At 41.6% G+C, this 26427-nt stretch overlaps 1 protein-coding gene across 12 annotated transcripts; it reads left to right on the top strand.

The window, feature by feature from the left end:
* LOC139384169 (serine/threonine-protein phosphatase 6 regulatory subunit 3-like) lies at nucleotides 1–25965 on the top strand. Of its 12 annotated transcripts, none has more exons than XM_071129093.1 (25): nucleotides 1–204; nucleotides 12010–12174; nucleotides 12303–12536; nucleotides 12733–12919; nucleotides 13038–13175; nucleotides 13264–13329; nucleotides 13414–13526; nucleotides 13649–13762; nucleotides 14371–14500; nucleotides 14831–14983; nucleotides 15218–15376; nucleotides 15455–15519; nucleotides 15720–15835; nucleotides 19039–19124; nucleotides 19274–19360; nucleotides 19636–19733; nucleotides 20441–20495; nucleotides 20804–20934; nucleotides 21067–21188; nucleotides 21335–21530; nucleotides 22558–22655; nucleotides 22747–22921; nucleotides 24273–24392; nucleotides 24534–24626; nucleotides 24744–25965. In XM_071129093.1, exons 3-25 carry the CDS (start codon nucleotides 12310–12312, stop codon nucleotides 24793–24795), a joined length of 2781 nt encoding a protein of 926 aa, XP_070985194.1. In that variant the 5' UTR covers nucleotides 1–204; nucleotides 12010–12174; nucleotides 12303–12309; the 3' UTR covers nucleotides 24796–25965. The 12 variants fall into 12 exon arrangements, with proteins under 12 accessions (XP_070985194.1, XP_070985011.1, XP_070985434.1 ...); XM_071128910.1 differs by having other exon boundaries at nucleotides 3–204; nucleotides 21320–21530; XM_071129333.1 differs by having other exon boundaries at nucleotides 7–204; nucleotides 19687–19733; nucleotides 21320–21530.
* Nucleotides 25966–26427: the final 462 nt, after the last annotated feature.

The following is a 26427-nucleotide window of genomic DNA, read 5'->3' as shown; positions in this document are numbered from 1 at the left end:
GTGGTGGGGGAAGGGGTCGTTGAAGTTGATGGAACCGCCATCTTGAAAAGTGCCCTCTGATGGTCTACCTTTTCGCGCCTGTCAGAATCACTTGTAAACATTAATTTTTTTTCTTAGGATTTGAATGTTCCTCGCTTTTAACACTTTAGGCTAATGGATCAATAAGCTACATGCCGGGGACTCGCCATATACCGCTGTTTATCGGTACGTACTTGCTTGCTATTCCATGCAGTTCTGAGGAGACACGAACAGCACTGGACCAGCTAACTCGCTAACCGGAGCAACACTAACTTTAGCATTTTCTCGTTAGCTCCCAGTAACGTTGCTACACCGATGTATTTCACTTGTTGTATCTTGTAGTCAATCGTTAAGGTAAGTTATTGTTATTATGTGGGACTGAAAGTCGACTGGGGTCGATTGAAATACACAATATTGTTAGCTAACGTTAGCCGTATTTTAGTGTTCGACACCGTTTGGTTTGGCCTGTGCTCTGGTTAGGGTACTTCCGAAAATGCTAACGTTTGCTAACCAGAGTTAGCTAGCTAGTTTGCATGTTATCCAACAGTGTTTATACCTCTTTCCTCTTTACAGATGTTGGTATGTTTTAGCTAACTAAAGTAGATACCATAGTTGGAGCGTCAAGTCTTCCAAAATAACAACCTTGTTGACATCTATGTTACCTAGCTAGCTAACCAATATCCGGCTAGGTGGGTAACATTAATGTTTGTTGGCTAGTTAGCGTTTGCTTTTCGGGTAAATATGCTTTGAAGTAGTTAGCTAGGTAACTAGGTAGTAGTTTGGAGATACTGGGAAAACACTTATGTATTTTGCTAACTTGTTGTTTTGTTCTCAAAATCCAGTTAGCCAACTTGGCTAGTTAGCTATCAATTAGCGGTCTATTGATGTTTTGTATGAATTGTTTTAAGATTCTCCAAGTCACGCGAAGTATTGCATTTAGCTAGTTCAGTTTCTGATCCCAATAGTTAACGTTACATAACCAGCTAGCTAGTTCCAGCTTGATATATCTCTATATTAGTTAAGTTACCTAGCTTGATAGCAGACTCGTAAAAGTAGTGTACAGTACGAACACTGAACAGATATTAGCCCCACTTGTTAGGGAAAACAGCAATGTAACGTATATGTAGCCCTTTGCTCTGGGCAATGTATTATACTTGGCAAACAAAAGTAAGCCTATAGCAAAACACATTACCTAGGTTGGATGACACGTTCTAGTTTAGTTTACATGGAACAGTAGCTACAGGTTGTACACCTGATAATGTGTCCATCATTGGGCGTTACAGGAAAGCCCCATACAATCCGCCACCATAGATTTTTTAACTAACCTGTTCATAGCAATAGTTTATTCCTTCTAGATTCTGTGTGGGGGGGGGAGCAGGTGTTGGAACTGGTTCAGGGAACAGACCCTGGAAAAGGAAAACATATATATTCAAGGAACAGAACTGGGAACGAAAGTGACCTATATTGTTCTGGAACAGAACTGTTATTTTAAAACCATGGGAACACAAACAAATTAAACAAAATGCTTACGCAAAGCACTCCCCCCTGTCAATCATTAACTTCTTCCAGTGTCTGGCTGCCAATTGAAAGTCTTTAGCTGTGTTTGCGGCTTGTAGGCTACCTGCCACTCCCCCCGAAGGAGGGGCAGGTAGCTGATGTTATTCAGATAATGGGAAGAGGTTTTTAATTAGACAATGTAGTAACTTTTTGAATGCTAGCTAGGGATACTATATTGATCACATTTCACATTGGCCTCGTTAACCACAAAAAGGTAAGACGTGGTTTTATCTCTGGTGCCGCTCTGCACACACAAGCTTGTTAGATAGCTAGCTCTGGTACAACATTAAGACAACTGAAGTTCAAAGACATTCAAAGTTCCTCCGTAGAAGCCGCTCCTCCGTTGGTATAATTCTGTGGGCTTTATTCAGTGTGTCATCACAAGATGCCCAGTGCTTCAAGCCCAGCCTCATTCATCCTCTCACTCTCTCCCCACTTGCAAAATTTCAGTTGCATCTCGCACCCTACACTCACTTGTCTGTCCATCATCCATGTAAACAACTCACTGAGCTATAGCTTGCCTGCTCCATAGCAAGCTGCTCTATCTGCACTGCATGATTGGTGAAGTAATTTAGTTTCAATCAAATTGTATTTGCAACCTTATAGTGAAATGCTTACGTACAATCCCATAACCAACAATGCCGTTTTCAGAAAATATTTATACAATAAACTAGTGAGGAAAAAGGTTACACAATTGGGCTATATATAGGGGGTACCGAGTCTGTGTAGGGGTATAGCTAAATGTAAAAACAATATGATTTAAAAATAAATAAAACATTTAAAGAACAGAAACATATAAACCGGTACTTGTTTTTGGTTCGAACTGGTTCGGAACTTTTATTTTGCTGGTTGGAACAGTGGAACGAAGACAATTTAAAACTATTGCAAATACTTTGCCCCCCCCCCCCCCCCCCCCCCCCAGGGATAGAACAGAAATTATTGGAAAGGTCATTTTTCACATGCAATTGTAGACAGACATTTCAAAGATACTTCCTTAGTTCTCGATTCATTGGGGGGGGGGGGGGGGGGGGGAAGTATTTCCAAGGACAGGTAGTTGAAAAATCTATGATGGATGTTTGTATGGGGTATTCCTGTAACGCCCAGTAATGGACACCATCCATCTTTGTACACCAATCTGGTTTATTGGACATATTGCATGTTTTTGTTTTCACCCACTGGGGATTGGCTATCCAGTATTCTTTGAGTGTCCTGTCTTTTTCAACTGGGACTGATGGGGTTATGCCTTAAATATGCACCATGCAGAAATCGCTCTGCCATTTCCTGGTTGCTAAAATTCTAATAGTTTGCCTAGTTTAAGTTTGTAGAGAATCATTGTACCATCTAAACCCCTGTGAAATATAGTTTTCATATTCAGCTGTTTGAAGTTGGTGTACAAAACCCAAAAGTAAAAGATGCAAAAATGAGACTTGCTTTTAACGGGAATGAAAGATAAGAGGTGGTAGATCTGTTAGAACTCACATTTCTATGTGAATTTGTTGTGGTCCCCCACAAAGTTACACATTGTAGCTTTAAATTATGGAAATTAGAATTAAGTGCTCTCGTAAGCCTTCTCAGTAGCTGCTGTTTTCCAAGGAGAGCAAACACTTTTGCCATACCAGAGGGCTACTACAAAGCAGGATCAATAAGTTAGCCAGCTAACTTCTAACTTGATAAATAATCTGGTTCATCAATTATGTTACACAGGATTTTTTTTGGGGGGGGGGGGGTTGCATTGTAACAATATATCTGCCGATAATAGTAGAATTATAGTGTTTCACAGCATTACTTACCTGCCAGTGTTGTGATATTCACCTATTGATTTCTCCTGCCGGCATGGCATCTGTCAAAATACTAAAGCTGGTTTGACTAGCTGTTTTATCTAGTGGGAATCGCTGTCATTTCCTGGTTGCTAAAATTCTATGCTGTTCGCTCAATTTCAGTTTGAGAAAATAAGCACTGACTAGTGTAGGGAATCATTGTACCATCTAAATCGCTGTGAAATATATTTTAATTTACCAAAAACAGCTGGTTTTACAGCTGTTTGAAGCTGGTGGACCAAAACCGAAAGTAAAAGGCTCAAGTGTGAGTTCAGCCTTTTACTTTTGGTCTATCAACTAGATAGTACAATGAATATCACAGCCAACCACAACACTGGCAGGTAAGTAATACTGTGCAACACTATTTTTGTTCAGTATAAGTTGAACTTTAACTTGTTACGGAGGTGGTCCCTGCACAGGGACAGCTCAGCGGAAATTTCAGAGCGCCACCTATAGTACTCGAGTATAGTACTCGATAAATCTCAAACTTTCATAAAAATACACATGCAAGGTACTGAATTAAAGCTACACTCGTTGTGAATCTAGCCACCAAGTCAGATTTGTAAAATACTTTTCGGCGAAAGCATGAGAAGCTATTATCTGATAGCATGCACCCCCCCAAAATACCAGCACGACACGTAAACAACAGATTTTGCGGTAGCCGGCACTACCCAAAACGCAGAAATAAAATATAAAACATTCATTACCTTGGACGAGCTTCTTTGTTGGCACTCCTATATGTCCCATAAACATCACAATTGGGTCTTTTTCCCGATTAAATCCGTCATTGTATACCCAAAATGTCATTTGCTGAATGCCAGTCTGATGCTGCAAAAAGCCCATTTACAAGACGCAACGTCACTTTTTAAAATTACAAAAGTCGCCTATAAACTTTTACAAATCACTTCAAACGACTTTTCTAAACCAACTTTAGGTATTAATAAACGTTAATGATGTATCAAATTGATCACGGGGCGATCTGTATTCGATAGCAGCAAGTCTGGAAATCATCGTCCATTTTTTCAGTTTCACAACCTACTGTGGTGCGCCTCAAGAAAGTGGTCTATTCGTGTTGTAACCAAAGATAAATGAGTCAGAAATTGACAGCAATGGCGACATCGTGTGGAAGCTGTAGGCGTTTTACAGGGGATTCGCATATATTTTCTGTCGCCTTAAACAATACATTGCATGGCGGACAAATATTTTTTTTGTGTTTTTGGTAAACAGTTTTACCAGGGATTTTTACTCCTAAACACGTTCTGTTATAGCCACAGACCCGATTTAACCAGTTTTAGAGACTTCAGAGTGTTTTCTATACACACATACTTATCATATGCATATACTATATTCCTGGCATGAGTAGCAGGACTTTGAAATGTTGCGCAATTTTTTTTACAAAAAGCTGCGAAAATTCGCATCATCCATAACAGGTTTTAAGGTGCTAGACAGGAATTTAAAAAAGGTTTACATTGTAACTTTAGAAAATGTCCAGAATATATATCTGGCGCTAATAGTGGAAAGAAATGCAATCATTTTACAGAGTTACAGTTCATATGAGGAAATCAATCAATTTAAATAAATTCATTTGGCCCTAAACAATGGATTTCCCATGATCAGGAAAACAGATCTGCATATGTTGGTCACATACCGAACAAAAAAAAAAGAAAACATGCGCCTCAGGATGTCACTTGTCACTTTATTGTTGTGTATTGAAATTGCCATCGATAAAATGCAATTGTGTTCGTTGTCCGTAGCTTATGTTTGCCAGTATCGTAACACCACCGCCACCATGGGGCACTCCGCTCGCCCACACAACGCCATACATGGGTCTGCGGTTGGAAGGCCGGTTGGATGTATTGCCGAATTCTCCAAAATGACGTTGGAGGAGGCTTATGGTAGAGAAAGTTACATTAAGTTCTCTGGCAACAGTTCCTGCAGTCAGCGTGCCAATTCCACGCTCCCTCAAAACATGAGACATCTGTGGCATTGTGTTGTGACAAAACTGCACATTTTATTGTCCCCAGCACAATGTGCACATGCGTAATGATCATGCTGTTTAGTCAGCTTCTTGCTATGCCACACCTGTCAGGTGGATGGATTATCTTGGCAAAGTAGAAATGCTCACTAACAGGGATGTAAAATGTAAGAATTTTGTGTGTATGGAACGTTTCTGGAATCTGTTATTTCAGCTCATGGAACATGGAACCAACACTTCACATATTTTATATTTTTGTTCAATGTAGATGTCTGTTTTTGGTTGAGGCAATTGCACCATGCCTATTTTAAGTTTATTTTTCTAAAATTTAGAAAGTTATTTCAGAATATTTAGGAAACTTAGCCAGCTAACTCATTTATCCTTCTTTGTAATATACCCCTCTGGCAATGGTTAGAATTAAGGATGCACAATATATCGGTGAACTATTTTTTGGAATCGGTCGACATTAGCTAAAAATGCCAACATTGGTATTGGGCCGGTGTCTAGTTTAACACCGATGTCAAAGCTGATGTGCATACCTATAGTGGGGAGAACAAGTATTTGATACACTGCCGATTTTGCAGGTTTTACTACTTACAAAGCATGTAGAGGTCTGTAATTTTTTATCATAGGTACACTTCAACTGTGAGAGACGGAATCTAAAACAAACATCCAGAAAATCACATTGTATGATTTTTAAGTAATTAATTTGCATTTTATTGCATGACATAAGTATTTGATCACCAACCAACCAGTAAGAATTCTGGCTCTCGCAGACCTGTTAGTTTTCCTTTAAGAATCCCTCCTGTTCTCCTCATTACCTGTATTAACTGCACCTGTTTGAACTACAGGTAACGTATAAAAGACACCTGTCCACAGACTCCAACCTCTCCACAATGGCCAAGACCAGAGAGCTGTGTAAGGACATCAGGGGTAAAATTGTAGACCTGCACAAGGCTGGGATGGGCTAAAGGACAATAGGCAAGCAGCTTGGTGAGAAGGCAACAACTGTTTGTGTAATTATTAGAAAATGGAAGAAGTTCAAGATGACAGTCAATCTCTCTCGGTCTGGGGCTCCATGCAAGATCTCACCTCATGGGGCATCAATGATCACGAGGAAGGTGAGGGATCAGCCCAGAACTATACGGCAGGACCTGGTCAATGACCTGAAGAGAGCTGGGACCACAGTCTCAAAGAAAACCATTAGTAACACTATGCCGCCATGGATTAAAATCCTGCAGCGCACGCAAGGTCCCCCTGCTCAAGCCAGCGCATGTCCCGGCCCGTCTGAAGTTTGCCAATGACCATCTGGATGATCCAGAGGAGGAATGGGAGAAGGTCATGTGGTCTGATGAGACAAAAATAGAGCTTTATGGTCTAAACTCCACTCGCCGTGTTTGGAGGAAGAAGAAGGATTAGTACAACCCCAAGAACACCATCCCAACCGTGAAGCATGGAGGTGGAAACATCATTCTTTGGGGATGCTTTTCTGCAAAGGGGACAGGACGACTGCACCGTAATTGAGGGGAGGATGTATGGTGCCATGTATTGCGAGATCTTGGCCAACAACCTCCTTCCCTCAGTAAGAGCATTGAAGATGGGTCGTGGTTGGGTCTTCCAGCATGACAACGACCCGAAACGCACAACCAGGGCAACTAAGGAGTGGCTCCGTAAGAAGCATCTCAAGGTCCTGGAGTGGCCTAGCCAGTCTCCAGACCTGAACCCAATAGAAAATCTTTGGAGAGAGCTGAAAGTCCGTATTGCCCAGCGACAGCCCCGAAACCTGAAGGATCTGGAGAAGGTCTGTATGGAGGAGTGTACAGGGAATGTATGATCTCTGTAATTGCAAACAAAGGTTTCTGTACCAAATATTAAGTTCTGCTTCTCTGATGTATCAAATTCTTATGTCATGCAATAAAATGCAAATTAATTACTTAAAAATCATACGTGATTTTCTGGATTTTTGTTTTAGATTCCGTCTCTCACAGTTGAAGTGTACCTATGATTTAAAAAAATTACAGACCTTTACATGCTTTGTAAGTAGGAATACCTGCAAAATCGGCAGTTTATCAAATACTTGTTCTCCCCACTGTATATGACGTAATGACACCACGTAAAATTTTGCGCTACACGTGCAACCCAGCATTCCTAACATTGCCCACAATGTCTGCTGTGTGGTTCGAGCAGTCAACAAGTAGAGCAGTCATTTGAAAGAGTACGACATATTCAGCGAGACAACTCAAAGGCGAAATCCATCAAGAGCATGGAATTCATTGCCCTTGACGATTAACCGTTCTCTGTCGTGGGTGATGTTGGCTTTCGTGACTGGTCGAGCACCGGTACACACTACCAAGTGCTCTATTTTTCAGATATTGCCCTACCGAAATTGCACAGTAATAGCGTCACTGCTATTAGCTTCACGACATACTATGGAACGCCATTTTGGGACTTTGCGTGTCAAAAAAGATACCCGTCAAATTACACAATTTGACGGGTTAAATAAGCTTTAGCTTATTTTGAGGGCTAACGGCGTAGTCCACTATTGTGGCTAATCCTTATTGTGGCTAGCTTCACATAGATGGGTCCAACCACCATTAATCATATAAGAACTGTCTTAAAAATTATAGTTATTTTAGATGATGAAACCTATATACTGAAACAGATTGACGTTTTGCTACGGTTGAAGTCAAAGTTTACATGCACCTTATCATTTAAATACATTTTAAACTCAGTTTTCACAATTCCTGACATTTAATCCCAGTAAAAATTCCCTGTCTTAGGTCAGTTAGGATCACCACTTTATTTTAAGAATGAAATGTCAGAATAATAGTAGAGATTATTATTTCAGCTTTTATTTCTTTCATCACATTCCCAGTGGACCAGAAGTCTACATACATTCAATTAGTATTTGGTAGCGTTGCCTTTCGATTGTTTAACTTGGGTAAAATGTTTCGGGTAGCCTTCCACAAGCTTCCCACAATAAATTGGGTGAATTTTGGCCCATTACTCCTGACAGAGCTGGTGTAACGGAGTCAGGTTTGTAGGCCTCCTTGCTCTCACACGCTTTTTCAGTTCTGCCCACAAATTTTCTATGGGATTTAAGTCAGGGCTTTGTGATGGCTACTCCAATACCTTGACTTTGTTGTCCTTAAGCCATTTTGCCACAATTTTGGAAGTATGCTTGGGGTCATTGTCCATTTGGAAGACCCGTTTGCGAACAAGCTTTAACTTCTTGACTGATGTCTTGATGTTTCTTCAATATATCCACATTTTCCTACCTCATGATGCCGTCTATTTTGTGAAGTGCACCAGTCCCTCCTGCAGCAAAGAACCCCCAAAACATGATGCTGCCACCCCTGTGCTTCACGGTTGGGATGGTGTTCTTTGGCTTGCAAGCCTCACCCTTTTCCCTCCAAACATAACTATGGTCATTATGGCCAAGCAGTTCTATTTTTTTTCATCAGACCAGAGGACATTTCTCCAAAAAGTACAATCTTTGTCCCCATGTGCATTTGCAAACCGCAGTCTGTCTTTTTTATGGCGGTTTTGGAACAGTGGTTTCTTCCTTTCTGAATGGTATTTCAGGTTCTGTCGATATAGGACTCGTTTTACTGTGGAAACTTTTGTACCCGTTTCCTCCATCGTCTTCACAACATCCTTTGCTGCTGTTCTGGGATTGATTTGCACTTTTCGCACCAAAGCACGTTCATCTCTAGGAGACAGAACGTGTCTCCTTCCTGAGCAGTATGCCGGCTGCGTGGTCCCATAGTGTTTATACTTGCATATTATTGTTTGTACAGATGAACGTGGTGGTACCTTCAGGCATTTGGAAATTGCTCCCAAGGATGAACCAGCCTTGTGGAGGTCTACAATTTTCTTCTGAGGTCTTAGCTGATTTCTTTTGATTTTCCTGTGATGTCAGGAAAAGAGGCACTGAGTTTGAAGATAGGCCTTGAAATACATCCACAGGTACACCTCCAATTGACTCAAATTATGTCAATTAGCCTATCAAACTTCTAAAGCCATGACACAATTTTCTGGAATTTTCCAAGCTGTTTAAAGGCACAGTCAACTTAGTGTATATAAACTTCCACTGGAATTGTGATAGTGAAATAATCTCTCTGTAAACAATTGTTGGAAAAATGACTTGTCATGCACAAAGTAGATGTCCTACCCGACTTGCCAAAACTATAGTTTGTTAACAAGAAATTTGTGGAGTGGTTAAAAACCCAGTTTTAATGACTACAATGTAAGTGTATGTAAACTTCTGACTTCAACTGTATGTTTTGGGGGAAGAACACTGTTTGCATCCGTGAGCTAGCTAGCATTTTTTAAAGACCAGCACTGTAGGTGCGCGAGACAACTTTACCAGCATCATAGTGTACGTATCGATGACATATGAAATACGAGTGATAGTCTAATCGATGTGTAATAACTGCGTACATTTCTGAACACGTTAAATTATAATGTGCAGTCATTTTCAGGTCCTGATTGGTCAACAAGCTTATTTGACATTTCAAATAGTGTTATTTGACATATTTTTTGACATGCAAAGACTCAAACGGCATCCATTATAAATCCTGGTTCAAAATTAAACGACTGAACAATGAAACGGCACAGCAAGTAAGTGAAAGAAATCGGTTTTGATTGTTTTACTGGTTATGGGGACATATGTAAATGCCAACTTTTTGGTGTGTGTGTGTAACCTTTTATTTAACTAGGCAAGTCAGTTAAGAACAAACTCTTATTTACAATGACGGCCAAACCCGGACGACGCTGAGCCAATTGTGCGTCACCCTATGGAACTCCCAATCCCGGTCGGATGTGATATAGCCTGGATTCGAACCAGGGACTGTAGTGACGCCTCTTGCACTAAGATGCAGAGCCTTAGACTGCTGTGTCCGTGTGTGTTCATTATGTAACTCATGCTTAAAAGACTGCAAAAATTTTAAATATCGGTATCAGGGTTTTTTTTGCATGGAAAATATTGGATATTGGTATCGGCCAAAAATGTCATCGTTGCATCACTATTTAGAATAGATGGAAACTAATGGCTGACAGTGCCTATTGCTGTTTGTGGCACGGGACTTTGTTCAGTCTTCGGTTGTGTTCCTGGTTGATCATAAAATCATTGTTTTACACTCATTATTTGGCTGGCTATGGTAGACAGAATTAATGCCAGACAACCAATGTTATCCATGTCATTCATTTTGACCTCTGTGTACTGGTGTTTTGAAAATCACATTGTTTTGTATTTCATAGAGCAATGATTTGAGTTGCACACTTTCATCAAAGCATGCATGTGCCTGGACAGGGGCCAATGTCAATTCTCCCCCAGCCCCCGCTTAGTCTATGAATAAACTTTTTCCTCTCAGCCATTGATGAATCTGAGGTGCTGGTTTAGCATAAGCCAAGATAGCTGCTATGTAACCTTTAACCCTATTTCTCACAGGCTTCCCCACAAGAAAATACTTCGGTTTTTTTTGTACTGAGGGCCAGGTGTACACAGCGGAAAATCTGTTTATTTTGAGTCATATGCCTATTGTGTGCATTGAACATATTTCACTGCATGGTTCCTACAGCGAGTTCTTGACACAGTGTTATGTTGCCTCTTAAAGGGGAAATAAGCAGTTGCTATATCAGTTTTTTACTTCTAAATTTGTTTTTTGTACCCATTTATTCTTGAAGAATGTAACTTAAATGCTTCATGGGATTAATTCAACTGTTGTACCCCATCAGAACCCAACATATATAAGCTTTTTTTAACTCCCATGTTTGTAATCAAAGTAAACAAACACTATATAGCCTCAACATGGTTAAAACTATGATTTTGGTATCATAATGGTCAGTCCATACATCCAAAGCTCTCTGAATTTGACTGTTACATTTTTCATGCCCCATCCCTCTGTCCTTTACCGAAACAGTGGAGGAGAGTTTGCTTTGTTTCCGCTCAAACTACCGTTTGGTGTAGTATTCAGTAGTCCGCTGTTAACAGTCAAAGGTTTTTGCATGTCAAGATAAGATATTGGACTGATGATACAAAATGCATCATGATGATGATGTGACACTTTGCTTCTTAAAAATCCTATAATTTGACTGTTGATAATCGCATGCAAAACATTTTTGAACTATCAACTAATTGGGGGGTGGGGGTACCAATGGGTGTTTTTGAGTGTTATTTTCCTTTAAAATGTGACAGTGATTTGACCAAGTTCTGTGCAAGCAATGACGTTGCCAGTATGTTTGCATGAGGAGAGATTTGCTGAGTAGAGCTTCTCTTAATGCTTTTAAGTTTAAACAAAAAGTGCATACACCTTCTGTTTTGGGCAAAGTTGTTGGGATGATGACAAGGAAGTGCAGTCTTTTCCTACGATGATGGAAAAAACATGGTTTACCGGCCCAAATACTTTCCTAGGGCTTTGTTTGTCTTATGACCTAGGCTAAATATTTGTTTTCAGCAGTTTATCATATTACTTATTTTAGAAATGAATGTTAATTCAGTTAATTACATATCTTAAATTGCTACTTGTTTCAGTAGCACTTAATATTTAACATAATAAATCTCACATAGTAAATACCAAAAGTTGTTTCCAGTGCAGGGAGTAATATGCTCTGATGGCTAAATTCAGTTCTTTCTTTCAGGTGTGCGTTGATCTGTTGAGGCCGAGGTGGTCGTTCTGCTGCATGTGTCCTGTGTCCAAAGGTCTCTCGTCACTGCTGTCTGTGAAGCCTGTAATGGGCCAGAACTCCCAAAGGGCACAAGCATTATTTTATTTTTAACCTCTGGACGGACTCTACCCCAGTCAGGTACGTTTGTGAAGCTATCAGTTTGACCACCTACTTTCCATTTGACTACCTCCTCTCAACCTGCGCCGTGTACTTTTAGTCACTGAGTGTTTTCCCATTTGCCTTATGACCATTTTACTTCCTTGCAGAAGCATCATGTTTTGGAAGTTTGATCTACACACAACGTCTCACATTGACACCCTCCTGGAGAAGGAGGATGTGACTCTGACTGAGGTGATGGACGAGGAGGATGTTCTGCAGGAGTGCAAGGCCCAGAACCACAAGCTGGTGGACTTCCTGGTGCGGCCTCAGTGCATGGTGGACCTGGTCACCTACATCACACAGGAGCCAAGTGATGATGTAGAGGAGAAGATCAAGTACAAGTGAGTGAGATTCACACACACGGTTTTGAGAATGATTCTGAATTTCTTTCAGCTTCCCTTGCGTTCATGTGTTTACGTCATAAGGGAATACCCTTACAACCCCAAGGGGGCAAGCATGACTTGCTACTTTGTGTTTTGTGTGGTTGGCCAGCTGTATTCGGTAAATCACCAAATGATGTATTTGCGCTATTTGCAGGTACCCCAACATATCGTGTGAACTCCTTACCTCGGACGTTGGACAGATCAATGACAGACTGGGAGAAGATGAAAGTTTGCTGATGAAACTTTATGGATTTTTGCAAAGGGACTCTCCACTCAACCCTTTACTGGCCAGCTTCTTCAGCAAGGTCCTTAGCATCCTCATCGGCAGGAAACCAGAACAGGTGAGATCAGTACAGACCGCTAGTCATAATCAGTGTGATTTTGAAGAGTTTGACATGCTGCAGTGTCTTGTTAAAGCTTGAGAAGAAGAGTGTCTTCTAAACAAACTATCTCTTGTAGATTGTGGAGTTTCTGCGGAAGAGGGAAGACTTTGTGGACTTAATGATTAAACACATAGGGACCTCCGCCATCATGGACTTGCTGCTCAGAATGCTGACCTGCATTGAACCACAGCAGCTCAGACAAGATGTCTTAAATGTGAGTGTTGGAGTTTTCTTAGTTTTGAAGTTTCTGTCCATTTTCTTAATGATTAATCATCATCAACCTGTAACTTATTCATCCACAGTGGCTGAATGAGGAGAAGGTGATCCAGAGGCTTGTTGATATGGTCCAACCTTCTCAGGATGAGGATGTAAGTTGCATTTCATTAACCATTTGTGTGGAGTACTGTTTCTTCAGACAGTGTTTTTACAAGTCTCTCTCTCTCCTCACGCAGAGGCACTCCAACGCATCCCAGTCTCTGTGTGAAATAATCCGCCTCAGCAGAGATCAGATGTTCCAAGTGCAGGGCTGCTCTGAGCCTGATCCCTTACTGGCCACACTTGAAAAGTAAATCAACAACCTCTGCTTGATTCTTTCAGCGAAGAAAACTTGTTGCTATCATGATATTCAAAGTATGACTTTATTGTCCTGGCAAAAGCATGATATTTTATCCCCCTCCCATTTCTCAGACAAGAGACTGTGGAGCAGTTGCTATCCAACATCTTTGACAAAGAGAAAAATGACTCTGCCATAGTCAGTGTAATTCAGATTCTCCTGACACTCTTTGAGACACGAAGACCAGCGTAAGTTCACAATGTCCTGTTTTGGGTTTGATGTTGGTTTGGTTGTGTGGTATAGTGTTTTAAGATACTATTAGTGATGAGTTGTTAGACTTGTCTGATATGCTGCTCTTTTGTTCAAGTCCTGGTTATTTCTGCATGTTAATGAATGTTGCATTTTACCTAATGATACCCATAGCGGGTGGTAACTGTAACAAAAGGCTTGCAAGTTTAAGAGATTACATGTTACCTCAAACACATTGCGGGTGATAACTGTAAAGTCTATAATACCCCTGGAGACCCAGTTACTATAGAAACAAGGTGGCTTTATTCATGTCGGGAATCTAACGAGAAGTGTCTGCCGGTTTGACAACGCACCTCCTTATTGCATTTCCGTTTTTGTGTGTTACACTTGCATTCAGTAGTGTCTATGAATCCCATTATTATTATTATTATTATTATTATTATTATTATTATGATGGAATAAATGTATGAAATTGTATTTTTTAAATGCACATAGTTCTGACCTTGTGATGCACTTGTCTATTAATGTGTTTTATGTGGACCCCAGGAAGAGTAGCTGTGGCTTTGGGGATCCTAATAAAATACTAAATACTTTTTGTCATGTACAGGTTCGAAGGCCATTTGGAGATCTGTCCCCCTGGTATGAGCCACCCATCCTTCTCAGTCAATCAGAGCATTCTGGAGGCTGTCAGGCCCAGGCTCAAAGACTTCCATCAACTGCTGCTGGAACCCCCAAAGGTAATACTTTACATACCTATAGTGTTACACACACACACACAGTAAAAAGTGCACACATTTCTTAGATTAGTAAGCTCATTAGAGTAGGTTGTCCTCCTTGCTATCCACTTGAGTGAAATATAACTACCACAATATTTTCAATAAACTTTTGTTTTTTGTGATCCTGCTATCTCAAACTTTTTAACTTTTAGTCATTTATCTTCAGTGGGTGGTCCTTCTTCTAATTTACTCTACATGTGCACTCCAATGGTGGTTTTATTTGCATTACCAAGTTAAATGAATATAGACTGAACAAGACCCTGATTGTTCCTTTCATCCCCACATTTGCAGAAGAATATCATGAAAACCACATGGGGCATGCTGGACCCCCCAGTGGGCAACACCCGGTTGAGTGTGGTCCGTCTTGTGGCCAGCCTCCTGCAGACCAACACTCATATTATCAACATGGAGCTGATCAACCTCAACACTCTTGGAGTCATACTTGTCAGTTGCCTGTCTTTTTGTGTTTTTTACTTGTTTTGGCGTACTAGTTTTTCCTACCAAAACCAGCACCATGATCTAGACTTAATGCTGTGCACAGGATTTTCACTTTCTTTTGACACTGGTTCCCTTACTACCCCATCTCATAACCAAGGTCAACAGGAATGATGAGCATTTTAACAACTTGTGTTGGGATGTGTAATTAATGGCTGTCTTTCTCTCTCCATTTATTCTCAGGACATGTACTTCAACTATATATGGAATAACTTCCTACATATACAAGTTGAAATCTGCACTGCGATGATCCTAGCAATGCCCCCAGCCCAAAGTGAAAACCCCGAAATCAACAGAGATCAGGACCAAGAGCCTGTCAGAGAAAGCCACCTCATCAAACACGTGAGGCTTTATCACCCTTTATATCGATGGCATTCATGTCAGACAAGTCAATTAACTGCTTTTTGCTCTGTGTTTTAGCTGTTTCAGAAGTGCCAGTTTATCCAGAGAATTCTTGATGCATGGAGCTCCAATGAGAAGGAGCAGTAAGTACTGTTGTCTTTTTTCTCATTCCACTATGAATTTAGACCATAATGCTATTGTTACTAGACCACTGGACTTTGTATATTTTTCTAACTCTCTTATGAGCTGTTTGGTTTTTACCCTTAACAAGGCTCAATGTAGTGTAAGAAATGTCACCATAATGTTCATATAGGCTTCAATACGCGTGTTTTTCCTGTTTCAGGGGTGAGGGTGGACGTAGACGGGGCTACATGGGGCACTTGACCAGAATAGCCAACTCAATAGTGCACAACAGCGACAAGGGCCCCAATGGTGCGAAGATACAGCAGCTCATCTCAGGTGAGTGTGCTTTGAGGTGTCATGTCCCATCAGAAATTAAGTTGGAGCTCCTAAAATGAATTACTGTATTGAGGTGGAATAGACTAATCTTGTGTTATTTATATGTGTGACTCATATAATGGCGCTGGAGAAGGTTGACGTTTTTACGTGCCCCCAATCGATTGTTTTTTGTTCGTTTATTTGCAACTTATTTTTTCACGGATTTTGCACATAATGTTTCCGCTACCGTCTCTTATGACCGAAAATAACTTCTGGACATCAGGACTGCGATTACTCACCACGGACTGACAGAATCCTTTTTTTCCTTTAACGAGTCTGACAAGCCCGAGGCGAACAATATACCGCTTTCTCGGAAGCAGGCCCAGATCCCTGTGATTTACGTGAAGAGGAGGCGGAGGAAAAGTGGCCGGAGTACGGGCTGCCTTCTGAGAATTTGTAGGCGATCAAATAAACCCCACTGCCTTCGGTTATGCTAGCAAATGTGCAATCTTTGGACAATAAAATAAATTACCTACGCGAAAGATTAATCTACCAACCGGACATTCAAAACTGTAATATATTATGCTTCACGGAGACGTGGCTGAAAGACGACACTATCAACATACAGCTGGCTGGTTATACGCTGCACTGGCAGGATAGAACCATGGTGTCTGGTAAGACAAGGAGTGGCAGCTATGTATTTTTGTAAATAACAGCTGGTGCACGATATCTGAGGAAGTCTCGAGCTATTGCATGCCTGAGGTAGAGTATGTCATGATGAGCTTTAGACCAAACTATCTACCTAGAGTTTTCATCTGTATTTTTAGTAGCTGTTTACATACTGCCACAGTCAGAGACTGGCACTAAGACAGCATTGAATGAGCTGTATTCCACCATTAGCAAACAAGAAAACGCTCACCCAGAGGCGGCGCTCCTAGAAGCCGGGGACTTTAATGCAGGGAAACTTAAATCAGTTTTACCAAATTTCTATCAGCATGTTAAATGTGCAAACAGAGGAAAAACAAACTCTGGACCACCTTTACTCTACACACAGAGACGCATACAAAGCTCTCCCTCCATTTGGCAAATCTGACCATAATTCTATCCTCCTGATTCCTGCTTACAGGGTAGCCTAGTGGTTAGAGTGTTGGACTAGTAACCGGAAGGTTGCAAGTTCGAATCCCCGAGCTGACAAGGTACAAATCTGTCGTTCTGCCCCTGAACAGTGCACTGTTCCTAGGCCGTCATTGAAAATAAGAATTTGTTCTTAACTGACTTGCCTAGTAAAATAAAGGTACAATTGAAATAAATAAAAAAGCAGGAAGTACCAGTGACTAGATCAATAAAAAAGTGGTCAGATGAAGCGGATGCTAAGCTACAGGACTGTTTTGCTAGCACAGACTGGAATATGTTCCGGGATTCCCCTGTTGGCATTAAGGCGTACACCATCAGTCACTTGCTTCATCAATAAGTGCATCGATGACGCTGTCCCCACATTGACCGTACGTACATACCCAACCAGAAGCCATGGATTACAGGCAACGTCCGCACTGAGCTAAAGGCTAGAGCTGCTGCTTTCAAGGAGTGGGACTCTAACCCACAAGCTTCTAAGAAATCCTGCTATGCCCTCCGATGAACCATCAAACAGGCAACGCGTCAATACAGGACAAAGATCGAGTTGTACTACACCGGCTCTCACGCTCATCAGATGTGGCAGGTATTGCAAACCAATACAGACTACAAAGGAAAGCACAGCTGAGAGCTGCCCAGTGACACAAGCCTTCCAGACGTGCTAAACTACTTCTATGCTCGCTTCGAGGCAAGTAACACTAAAACATGCATGAGAGCATCAGCTGTTCCGGGAGACTGTGATCACGCTCTCCGCAGCCGATGTGATGACCTTTAAACAGGTCAACAGGGCCAGCAGGGCCAGACGGATTACCAGGACGTGTTCTGCGAGCATGCGCTGACCAACTGGCAAGTGTCTTTAATGACATTTTCAACCTCTCCCTCTCCGAGTCTGTAATACCAACATGTTTTAAGCAGACCACCATAGTGCCTGTGCCAAGAACACTTAAGTAACCTGCCTAAATGACTACCCACCCGTAGCACTCACGTCTAGCCATGAAGTGCTTTGAAAGGCTGGTCATGGCTCCCGTCAACACCATTATCCCAGAAACCCTAGACCCACTCCAATTTGCATATCACCCCAACAGATCCACAGATGATGCTGTCGCTATTGCACTCCACACTGCACTTTCACACCTGGACAAAAGGAACACTTATGTGAGAATGCTATTCATTGACTACAGATCAGTGTTCAACACCACAGTGCCCTCAAAGCTCATCAATAAGCTAAGGACCCTGGGACTAAACACCTCCCTCTACAACTAGGTCCTGGTCTTCCTGACGGGCCACCCCCAGGTGGTAAGGGTAGGTAACAACACATCCTCAACACGGGCCTCTTGGGTGCGTGCTCAGTTCCCTCCTGTACTTCCCGTTCACTCATGACTGCACAACTCCAACACCATCATTAAGTATGCAGATGACACAACAGTGGTAGGCCTGAAAAATGTCAAGACTGCCTATAGGGAGGAGGTCCTAACCTGGCTGTGTGGTGCCAGGACAACAACCTCTCCCTCAACGTGATTAAGATAAAGGAGATTATTGTGGACTACAGGAAAAAGAGGACCGAGCACGCCCCCATTCTCATCGACTCTGCTGCAGTGGAAGCAGGTTGAGAGCTTCCAAGTTCCTTGGTGTCCACTTCACCAACAAACTAACATTGTCCAAGCACACCAAGACAGCCGTGAAGACGGCATGACAAAACGTTTTCCCCCTCAGGAGACTGAAAAGATTTGTCATGGGTCCTCAGATCCTCAAAAGGTTCCACAGCTGCGCCATCGAGAGCACCCCCTCTCCCCCTCTTACACGGCTGCTACTCTGTTATCATCTATGCATAGTCACTTTAATAACTCTACCTACGTGTACATATTACCTTAACTAACCGGTGCCCCCACACATTGACTCTCTACCGGTACCCCCCTTGTGTGTTGTCTTGCTATTGTTGTTTTACTGCTGCTCTTTAATTACATGTTACTTTTATTTCTTATGTTGTTTTTTAGCTGCATTGTTAGTTAGGGGCTCGTAAGCATTTCACTCTAAGGTCTACTGTTGTATTCGGTGCCTGTGACTAATAACATTCGTTTTGCTTTGTGTTTCAGAGCTCACAGAGGATGACAAAGAGAGATGGGAGGCCTTCACTTCTGGTCAGCTAGCTGACACAAACAAGAGAAACACTGTAGACCTAGTAAGTCTGATCCAGACACCTGTTACACGATGCCAAAATGTTTGCAAAGTATTTACACTGGAAGTTGAGGTGCCAGTAGTGCCAAAGCTGTTTGAAGTAGGTCTAATGGTTGTCCTCTTAGTAATAAGGTTGTTTGCATTGTGCCCTAGGTGAACACACACCATATTCACTCATCCAGTGATGATGAGGTAGACTTCAAGGACAGCGGATTCCACCAGGATTCCTCTCTACAACAGGTAAGTCTGTAACTGGATAAGACTGTAGACGCACTGCAAAATCTGCATATTTATAGTGTTTGTAATTGTTGATAACATTATTATACTGGACTTGTCTCGTAGTAGTACTGATATATGATTTAAAAACTAACATTAAACATGTAAGTATGCATGTGCTCTTAATCTTAACTATTAACCAATAGCTACAGTACTAGCCAATTGTTTTGAATTGTAGAACTTGAAGACTTTTGTAAGTGCCAAGACTATATCATTATCGTTGGTCCTGGGTTTGCCAGGCCTTTTCTGATTATCAGATGCAACAAATGACGTCCAATTTTATTGAGCAGTTTGGCTTCAATGATGAAGAGTTTGCCGATCAGGATGATGTCGTGGAGTGAGTACTGATCCTGCATGATGTTTTGTTCATAACCTACTATTACATTGGTTGTGGTTTTTTAATGAGGGTTTGGGGAGACTAGAACTCTAATATATTATCTGTTTAACGTAGCAAAGGACTGCAAACCAGTTTCTTTCTCTGCACAAGGTTTAGGTCACATGTTTGTAATTTAACATCTACATATGAAAATAATATGCCACTGTTTGGATAGTGATATCTCTAGTGTGGCGAAATAAAGCTGTATCTAAATTGGATGCCAGTTTGAATTCGGCAACACACGAGTCAAATTTCTTTATGATTCCATATAACTAGCTGTTATTATACAGGCCTACCATTAAATTGGATACATGACTGTAAAGTTCAAAATACTTGTCACTGTCAATAGACTGGTGGTTTGCTTGGACCAGAGTCTAGACAGTAACTTTGTAATTGGAAAATTCAGTTTAGTTTGGAGTAAGTAGCACACTTCTGCCCTCCTCTATGCCACTTCTGTCTGGATCTGGTTGTTATGTGGGGAATCTGCTAGTGTTTGGGTTCCTGTGGAGAATGGCTGATGGGGTTTCTGCAAAAGCTGTTTTTAATGTGAGTTAGTGTGCCATCATTGTCTGTTACTGGGCCTCTGTCGGGAGGAGTCCTGAAGCCATTTTGTGAAGTCATTGTCTCACTAATATAACTAAACTAAACTCTTTTCTTTAACATTTCAGTATTCCCTTTGATAGAATATCAGACATCAATTTTTCCTTGAATACAAATGAAAGTGTAAGTATTTTAATGTAACGTATTATACAATTATATAGAAATGGTTGTCCTTTCCAACTGTGCTCTAGGCAAGATGTAGTAAAAATAAAACTGCTACACTAACTCCCAAAACATTGAAGTTCACCATTTTTATAATGCTGTACATAGTATTAGCCAATGCTGATGTTTGAAATTCCATTACGTATGAATATGAAAAAGGTGCACATACTTATTTTCTTTGTTTTTTCTCCATGTACAGTAAATGAAGTGGAAGCAACAGAGCATGTCTTTTTGTGCATCTTGTGCTTTACCCTGGTGTTGTCTTCCAGGCAAATATTGCTCTGTTTGAGGCCTGCTGTAAGGAGAAGATCCAGCAGTTTGAAGATGCAGGCTCTGATGAGGAGGACATCTGGGATGAGAAAGATATCACTTTCGCACCTGAAGCTCAGAGATGTCCTCGGTACGGCAGCGCCTTTTGGCTATAAGTAAATTAAATATCTGAATTGACTAATGGCTTACCTTCTGAGGCCTATTCAAGGCACCTGCTGATTATTTTAAAGACTTCTGTCCATTTTGTGACTTGAACCATTAGGAGCTCTGGCAGTACAGATAGTGAGGAGAGCACAGACTCTGAGGAGGAGGATGTGAAACGTGATCCCTTTGAGCCTAACAACGCCAGCTCTGATGACAGAATGGAGGTGGACACGGGTGAGGGTGAGTGATTGTCCCGGACTGACACGGTTGGGTTGGTGGTTAGGTAGGTCTGTCTGGTGTGATCTCCTCAAGAAAATGCTGCATGATTTGTCTTGGCTGGCTTTTTTGTGACGGTTGCCCTGTCGTTTCAGGGCCTGTGTGGACAGCTAACTTTGACGACATACCCATGGACACTGGGAGTTCTACGTCGATCAGAGCACCTGGCCCAGCCACCACTACTGCCACAGCATCCCCTTCCTCCCCTGCAGTCCTACCAGAATCTGCTGGCTGGAGCTCCCCCAATGCTTCCCCTGACACAGCCACGGGCTGGGCAGACTTCTCTAGCAACTTCTCACCAGTCAAGTAAGGGTTCATTCCACCAGCCTCGGTCCCAAGACTTTATGTGGCACGATTGCCACACACATTTCCATATTGTTATCCTCCCATGTACATGCTATATATAAATATGTGGACACCCCTTCAAATTAGTGGATTTGGCTATTTCAGCCACACCCGTTGCTGACAGGTGTAAAAAACCAAGCACACAGTCATGCAATCTCCATATACAAACATTGGCAGTAGAATGGCCTTACTGAAGAGCTCAGTGACTTTCAACATGACACTGTCATAGGATGCCACCTTTTCAATGAGTCAGTTTATCAAATGTCTGCCTTGCTTGAGCTACCCCGGTCCACTGTAAGTGCTGTTATTGTGAAGTGGAAACGTCTAGGAGCAACAAAGGCTCAGCTGCAAAGTGTTAGGCCACACAAGCTCACAGAATGAGACCACTGAGTGCTGAAGCTCTTAAAAATAGTCCGTCCCCGGTTGCAACACTCACTAACGCTACAGCATACAATGACATTCTAGACGATTCTGTGCTTCCAACTTTGTGGCAATAGTTTAGGGAAGGCCTTTTCCTGCTTCAGCATGATAATGCCCCACTGCACAAAGCGAGGTCCATACAGAAATGGTTTGTCGTGATCGGTGTGGAAGAATTTGACTGGCCTGCACAGAGCCCTGAATTCAACCCCATCAAACACCTTTGGGATGAATTGGAAAGCCAACTGCGAGCCAGGCCTAATAGCATGAAATCAGTGCCTGGCCTTGCTAATGCTCTTGTGGCTGAATGGAAGCAAGTCCCTGCAACAATGTTCCAACATCTAGTGGAAAGCCTTCCAGAAGAGTGGAGTCTGTTATAGCAGCAAAGGGGGGACCAACTCCATATTAATGAGCATAATTTTTGGAAAGAGATGTTCGACAAGCAGGTGTCCACATACTTTTGGATGGTGGTGACTGGTGTTCAGTTTATTCCCTTGCCTTTCCATGCATTTTTGAAATTGGCTATTTTAGGAGGACAAATTAAAGACCTTTTTTACTTTTGATCTTCCAGCCCCAAAGATCCTTTGAGGAACAATTCCCCAGTAGCGATGGAGACCTGCATAGGGACAGGAGACCCCTTGGGTGTCAACGCACCACTGCAGCCTGAAGGTGAGCTTTGCCACAGTGCCATACAGGAATAAGCATTTTACTTCTTACTCATTGATCACTGTAATGATGCTATCCCTGTGTGATGTCCCAGTTTCTGACCAGTGGCCAGGGGACGAGGCAGCCCAGCCAGCCAGCTCCCCTGGAAGGAAAGCCGGAGGCTCGGACGCGGAGGAGACTATCACCACTGAGACGGTCACCAATGGATCCATGAAGGAGACAGTTAGCCTTACTGTAGATGCCAAAACTGAAACGGCTGTTTTCAAGAGGTACGGCTTCTGATAACACACCATACCCCTTTCCCCCTGTCACCAATCTTTCCCTTACAACACAGCCATTCACCTCACAGTGCATGTGGAATTGATCTCTGTGCCTTGCCAAGTTTTCTCCCTACACTGGGTGATTTCCAGCCAGGCAATTCAGGGACACTCCAGTTGACTTGTATAAATATCTATGTACCATTTACGTATCACCAAATCTTCCCAACCTACATTGCTGTCCTTTTGTTATTTGAGAAACTGTCCTTCACTTTAACTGCAACACTTACAACATGAGCTTCCTCTTTCTCTCTGGTGTGCGTGTGGCTTCAGAGTGTTGAAATCTTATCGGTATGTACAGCCAATCGGGGGGGAAAAGTCTGCTGTGTCTTGTTTTCATGTCAGCCACTGAGTTTTAGTTTTATTTATTTTTAAATTATTAATTATTTTACCATCTCCATATGCATGTCTATCTCCGATGTAATGATTTGGTCGTTGCTCGTCCTCAATGATGTCATGAAATGGCCATCGGCACTCAGGATTAGCCATTCCCAGGCTTTCTGAATTGGCCATTTTCTCTTTGTGGTGTGGATTGGCGAAAGCGGTCTTCATTATGGATCCACCCCTCCCTGTGCTGGTATCTCATTGGCTTCAGTTCGTAGCACATGGCATTGAGGTGGCTGGAATAAACTGGAGAGATGAGTCTTAGACTAGCAGTAGAGTAGGCCTGTTATCATGCAAAACTCGGCTCTACTTGAAATTAGCTTCATTTTTTAAATTGCATGTAAAAATCAAAGACCTTCAAAATGCTATCTAGGTAGTTGTTTTTAGTGAATACACTTAACTTTGCCAGGTTATTATGAATTGGTTCTAAATTGACTTGCCTGGTTAAATTAAATAGCTTACCTTACAACTTCCTCTTCAATGATTATGTAACATTGGCTGTAGAACCCAAATACAATGTCCTGGTGCGTATTAGTTTTGCATAGTAATCGCGGTGGTTTAATGACAAAAAGCAAGACTGATGGCTGACATGAGTTTGATCCATTCAGTGAGTTTCTAAAATGGTCATAATCACCCCATGCTCTGCTCCTCAAAGCAAGCTCACCCTTAAAGAGGTAAACTCCTGTAAGTGGATGGTCAGAGAATTTGCTGCTGCTTTCCATTTAGTGTACATTATGATCCTTGCATCCATTTTTAACCGCCAACCACATTTCAACACTTTTTTTCTTTACCCCATCGCTTTGTGGTCTTTCTGTCCCATTCTGCATGCGTCCGTCTTTTCTGGCCATTGTCTTAACGGGGGGGGTCTGTATATTTAGAAATGGCAAGAGCTCTGTAAATGTGTTCCTTTCCTCTGCAGTGAGGATGAGAAGTCTACCTCAGAGGACACATCTGCGAAGTACACTGTGGGGGAGAGTAGAACACCAGAGAAGGGTGTGTCTGCATCAGTCCAGCCTGCCAGCAACTGTTTGAAACCAAGGTCTGGCTCCATGACCATACAGTGAACTCATACCTTCACTGGAACGGTCTAGCACTAGTGAGCTGTTTTCAGACATGCTGTTGTACCTGTTCTAATTGTCCACCAGCAGCTCATGAGCTCCTCTAATTTCCTCCCTTTCAGCAGTGCAAAACATTCAGATACAGAAAAATCTAAAGTCTCCAGTGATGCTGTTAATGGTCCTCTAGAAGAAGGAACAGCAATGGACAAAGCCAAGTAAGTGGCAGCTAGAATCAAAGGTTGTGCTGCGGATTTCCACAGTCTGGCATGTCTTATAACTAGTGTAGTCATCCAGAATGTTACATTGTAGCCTCTCTTTCTGCACCCCTACAGAACACAGCAGAGTGTGACCTCACCAGAGGCAGCTGTGAACGGCCCGGTGTGATATGTGGTTCCTGCCAGCCTGTTCCTGCAACTCACAGCTCTCTGCCTGGATCACCAGTAGAGGGCAATGCAAGCCCAGTCAGAGCTGCTGCTGCACTAACTTCAACAGATCAGGACCAGCAATATTCATAATAGGCTATTACAGACAGTTGTACAGAAAGTTGGAACTGAATGAAGAGCGAAATGTAAAGGATACAGATTTTTTTTTTTTTGCATTCGTTTATATACTATTGTTCTTATGAGGTTCTGTCCATCTTGCCACTCAGTTAAATAGTAATGTTGATATAGTTAAAATGATTGTATGAATAAAATATTTTATAAAAAAAATGTATACAGTAACAGAAGATTAATAACTGAAATATACCAATTGGAACACTTAGTGTGACCAAAAGCTGTTTTTGATAGGGTTTCCTCCTGCACAAAATCAAAAAATTAAATTTCCTACTAAATACAATAGCTGCCATGAAATGTTAATTGGAAACCAATGTTGGTCTATTTGTCAGTACGCTTGTTAGTAGGGATTCAGAATGATTTTTAAATATTCAAAGTTTATTTTGCCACAGGTATTATTTTGTAAATGTTTCTTGTATCCTTTCAACATGAGCAAGATTTGAAAACCTTTGGTATAGTTTTTAACTTAATTTATTATTAAGGTAGATGATACTAAGAGCCATACACATGGGGTGTATGCATTCTGCAGATTCTGTTGCAAAACATTTTTTTTTTAATTAAGCATTTCTTAACGGAACGGGGAGGGACCTACCTGAATTTGTCCAATAGAAACTCATTTTAATCTGTTTTGGTTCTTAACTAAACAGATTGCGTAATGAATACACCCATGTTCTCTCCCCCTTGACAACATTAAACTGTACAAACCCCAAGATGAATAACTGTAGAAGATGGTTTCCAGTTGCATGTAGCTAGTGAGTGTTAACACTGTCTGAAGGCTCGTGGTAAATGGGTCCCATTTTAAAACTTTTCCCGTATCACTCAAGTCAACCTTTCTACCTGCAAAATGATGGGGATGTAATGCATATTCTTGGTATTGCTTCAATCATGCATCAACCATTGATTCTTTTTTTTAATAAAAAGGTATCTGTGCCAGCAATGGGAAAGGGGTAAACTATTTATATAAGCACTTTTCTACCCTATTTTCCCAGATATTACATTTCACCTTGTATTGTGTTAATCTCAAGATAATTACTCCTAACATGACATTGACTCAGGGCACTGTTTGATTATTCTCCTGTCAGGAGACTCCTGATGTCTTACTGTAATTACTAATTGTGACTTGTCTCAACTTGCTTTCAAGGTTATTCAATGGTAAATTCTCCAGGAGTATTGCTGAACTTCTACATCCTCTCACGCCTCCTTGTGAAATAGGTCAGAGTTGAATATGAATGTTAATATAAGATTTAGTTCATTACATTCACATTCACTGTTCTCAGCAGCCCTGATCTATCACGCAGCAGGTAGCCTAGTGGTTCAAGCATTGGGCCAGTTACCAAAAAGTCGCTGGTTCAAATACCCGAGCAGACAAGGTGGGAAAATGTCTGCACTTAACCCCAATTCGCTTCAGGGGCTATGGCTGACCGTGTAAAACACATTTCACTACATTTATCAGCTGTATGTG

The sequence above is a fragment of the Oncorhynchus clarkii genome, chromosome 1, assembly GCF_045791955.1.
Source record: "Oncorhynchus clarkii lewisi isolate Uvic-CL-2024 chromosome 1, UVic_Ocla_1.0, whole genome shotgun sequence".
NCBI lineage: Eukaryota > Metazoa > Chordata > Actinopteri > Salmoniformes > Salmonidae > Oncorhynchus > Oncorhynchus clarkii.
The sequence above is the reverse complement of the archived record's forward strand: the minus strand, read 5'-3'. Positions and strand labels throughout refer to the sequence as shown.

What these genes read in the sequence shown, in the direction of transcription:
- LOC139384169 (XM_071128910.1), top strand. Translation starts at nt 12,310, where the DNA reads ATGTTTTGGAAGTTTGATCTACACACAACGTCTCACATTGACACCCTC. An exon ending in ACACTCTTGGAGTCATACTT is followed by an intron (nt 14,984 to 15,217) that starts GTCAGTTGCCTG and finishes ATTTATTCTCAG; the next exon opens with GACATGTACTTCAACTATAT. An exon ending in GATACAGCAGCTCATCTCAG is followed by an intron (nt 15,836 to 19,038) that starts GTGAGTGTGCTT and finishes TTTGTGTTTCAG; the next exon opens with AGCTCACAGAGGATGACAAA.